The sequence below is a fragment of the Diachasma alloeum genome, unplaced genomic scaffold, assembly GCF_001412515.2.
Source record: "Diachasma alloeum isolate Michigan unplaced genomic scaffold, Dall2.0 Dall_scaffold_00881, whole genome shotgun sequence".
Lineage (NCBI taxonomy): Eukaryota > Metazoa > Arthropoda > Insecta > Hymenoptera > Braconidae > Diachasma > Diachasma alloeum.
Window position 1 is genome coordinate 66,935 of NW_021681002.1, and position 3,549 is coordinate 70,483.

At 50.4% G+C, this 3,549-nt stretch overlaps 1 protein-coding gene across 1 annotated transcript; it reads left to right on the forward strand.

The window, feature by feature from the left end:
- The first annotated feature begins 2,093 nt into the window (after nt 1-2,093).
- LOC107045169 lies at nt 2,094-3,098 on the forward strand. Its single transcript, XM_015267329.1, has one exon. The coding sequence runs from the start codon at nt 2,094-2,096 to the stop codon at nt 3,096-3,098; it is 1,005 nt and encodes a 334-aa protein (XP_015122815.1).
- The last annotated feature ends 451 nt before the right edge of the window (nt 3,099-3,549 follow it).

Consider the following 3,549-nt stretch of genomic DNA (forward strand, 5'->3'; position numbering starts at 1 on the left):
GAACTTCTCCAGAAATTTTGGGTCCAGNTGCTGTAAGGACGTCCTCAAACGAACAACTTCTAGAACTTCTCCAGAAATTTTGGGTCCCGGAAGAGTTACCAGTTCAGCAGTCAGAAAATTCAGAGTTATCACCAGACGAGCTGGAGTGTGAGAAACACTTCAGGTCTACACACAGCAGAGATTCAACGGGACGGTACATAGTGAGGCTCCCGTTGAAAACCTCCACAGCAGCTCTCGGGGAGTCGAAATTCAAAGCTTCGCGTCAGCTCAGATCTACAGTCAGCAAACTCATCAATAATCAGGCATATGCCCAGCTGTACAAGGAGTTCATCAACGAGTACGAAACTTTGGGTCAAATGCAAAGAGCACCAGAGACAGCAGAACCCGTTCCAGTTTATTATCTTCTACACCACGGGGTTCTGAGAGCAGATGCAATCACCACAAGGTTGAGAGTCGTCTTCAACGGCTCCAGCCCCACTTCATCAGGAACGTCACTCAACGACATTCTACCTCCAGGTGGAAAAGTTCAGACCAATGCCATAGACGTTCTAACATGGATGAGAAAGCACAGGCTCGTGTTTGGCACTGACATAGTCAAGATGTTCAGGCAAATACGAGTTCATCAGGACGATTGGGACCTGCAGAGAATTTTGTGGGTTGACGACAACAAACAGCAAATCTCCTACCAGCTCACCACCGTCACCTACGGGCTCAATTGCTCCCCATGGCTGTCTCTGAGAGTTCTCCAGCAGTTAGCAGAGGACGAGGGTCCACGATTTCCAGCAGCCGTCGAGACAATCACCAGAGGTCGTTACGTAGACGACATCTACGGCGGAGCAGACTCACCAGCAGAACTCAAGGAGATAGTATGGCAGTTACAAGGACTTTGCCAGGCAGGAGGCTTCCCTCTCCAGAAATGGAGCAGTAATTGCCCTCAGCTCTTGCATGAGCTCGGCCTATCAACAGAGGAAGAAGTCATTCAGTTTGAAGAGTCCGTCACCAAGGTACTGGGTCTGTGTTGGCATCAGTCGTCCGACACATTCCAGTACAAATCCAGAGACTTCAACACAGAGACGATCACCAAGAGAATTGTCTCTTCAGAGATAGCCCAGATCTTCGATCCTTTGGGATTTATCGCTCCAGTCGTCGTCCAGGGGAAAATTCTCCTTCAGGATCTCTGGAAACTCAAATGCAGTTGGGATGACCCCCTCCCCGAAGAGTACATTCACCGGTGGGAGTCATTTCGCCACGAACTCACCGAACTAGATAAAGTTGCAGTACCCAGATGGCTAAGACTCTCACCTCAGACAAACGACATCCAATTACACGGATTCGCAGATGGCTCAACAGTAGCTATGAGTGCCGTGGTCTACATTCGCACTCAGAATCTCAATGAGCCAGCCTCCACAGTTTTGGTCTGCGCTAAGACCAAGGTAGTACCGATCAAGCGCATGACTATTCCACGTCTGGAACTTACTGCAGCTCTCCTGTTAACTCAACTCGTAACATCAACGCAGCAGATGCTCCAGCTAGACCAGGTAGAAACTCACCTTTGGTCAGACTCAGCAGTAGCTCTCGCGTGGATCAGGAGTCCGGCCTCGAGATGGAAAGACTTCGTCCACAACAGAGTGGTAAAAATCCATGAAACTCTCCCGAATGCCACTTGGAGACACGTCAGTGGGAAGGAGAATCCAGCCGACTGCGCTTCCAGGGGCATAACACCAAGTCAGCTAGCAGATTATCACCTCTGGTGGACAGGACCTGATTGGATAAATCAGGACCCTGAAGACTGGCCACGATCAACTATCGATGCTCCACCAATGGACATCCCAGAAGTGGCCAAAGAAGCGAAACCAGCAAAATCTCACCCAGTCGTACAGAGAATCAACGAGATTGCCGAGCTCCTCAACAGATACAGCACGATGGCAAAGCTGTTAGCAGTAACAGCGACCATCAACAGGGCCATCGACAGATTCAGGAGGCAGCCAATGCCCCCGGGATCTATCTTGACGACCAGAGAACTCAANACAAAATCTCACCCAGTCGTATAGAGAATCAACGAGATTGCCGAGCTCCTCAACAGATACAGCACGATGGCAAAGCTGTTAGCAGTAACAGTGACCATCAACAGGGCCATCGACAGATTCAGGAGGCAGCCAATGACCCCGGGATCTATCTTGACGACCAGAGAACTCAACGTTGCGAGATTATTTTGGGTAAAAATAACACAACACCAGTACTTTGTTTCAGAACTCAGGGTACTTCTCAGAAATCAGCAGCTACCTAGAAATCACCAGTTAGCGAAATTCACCCCAACTCTGGACGAGGAGGGCATCATGAATGGTGGCAGGGGCACAGTTAGAGCCTACATCCTACGCTGTGCTATCTGCCCTAGACACCGAGCTAGACAGGCTCAGCAACATATGGGTCAATTGCCCGCAACCAGAGTCTCACCAGCAAGAGCATTTCTCCACACGGGGGTGGACTATGCAGGTCCTTTCGCCATCCTCAAGTGGAGACCCACGAATGCTCAACCGGGATCAGTGCACATCGCAGTGTTCGTGTGCTTCACCACGTCAGCAGTTCACCTAGAGCTCGTCAACAGGCAAACCACAGAAGCCTTCCTCGGAGCTTACAAGAGATTCACCGGAAGACGAGGTATTCCAGCAGTCATGTACGGTGACAACGCCACCACCTTCGTCGGAGCAGCAGATCAACTCGAAAGGCTCTATCACCAAGCATCTAAAGAAAATCAACGTGTTCAGGCTGCTCTCGCCACCAATGGGACTCAGTGGAGCTTCTCACCACCTAAAGCACCGCATTTTGGTGGCAAATGGGAAGCAGCAGTAAAATCAACGAAGCGTCACCTCAAGAGAGTCCTGGGAACGACAACGCTAACATTTGAGGAACTCAACACAGTCTTAGTTCAGATTGAAGCCTGCCTAAACTCCAGGCCAATCTGTCCGATGTCAGACGACCCAGAAGATCTCCAGGTTCTCACCCCAGGACACTTCTTAATCGGCGAGCCTCTACAGATAGTACTAGAGTCATCCTACGTCGACGAGAATCCCCTCAAGATGAGGAGATGGAACCCGTGACTCGGATAGTTCAGCAGTTCTGGTCCAGGTGGTCCAAAGAGTGTCTCCAACGATACCAGGCTATCTACAAGTGGAAGACACGTCAGCAGAACATCGAGGTTGGTAACATGGTGCTGATGGTCGACGATAACCTTCCACCAGCCCAGTGGCCAATCGCCAGAGTCATCGCGTCTAGACCAGGAGCAGATGGGCTCACCAGAGTAGCCACAGTCAGAACGAGCAAAGCAGAAGTCGGCAGACATCAAGATGGGTCGCCTAATCTCCAGAACATCACAGCAGTCCACTCGGTGTTTGACAGACCAATCACCAAGCTCTGTCTGCTTCCTACAGACCCACCTACACCAGAACAACCTCCGGAAGAAGTTCACCCAGATGACGAAGACGATCAACAGCAAGGGGCATCCAGGAACTGCAGGACTGAGAGTTTAGTATCATCTTCCATATGTTTTTT

Excerpts from the sequence above, each read along its gene's own strand:
- LOC107045169 (XM_015267329.1), top strand. The coding sequence starts at position 2,094 with ATGGCAAAGCTGTTAGCAGTAACAGTGACCATCAACAGGGCCATCGAC.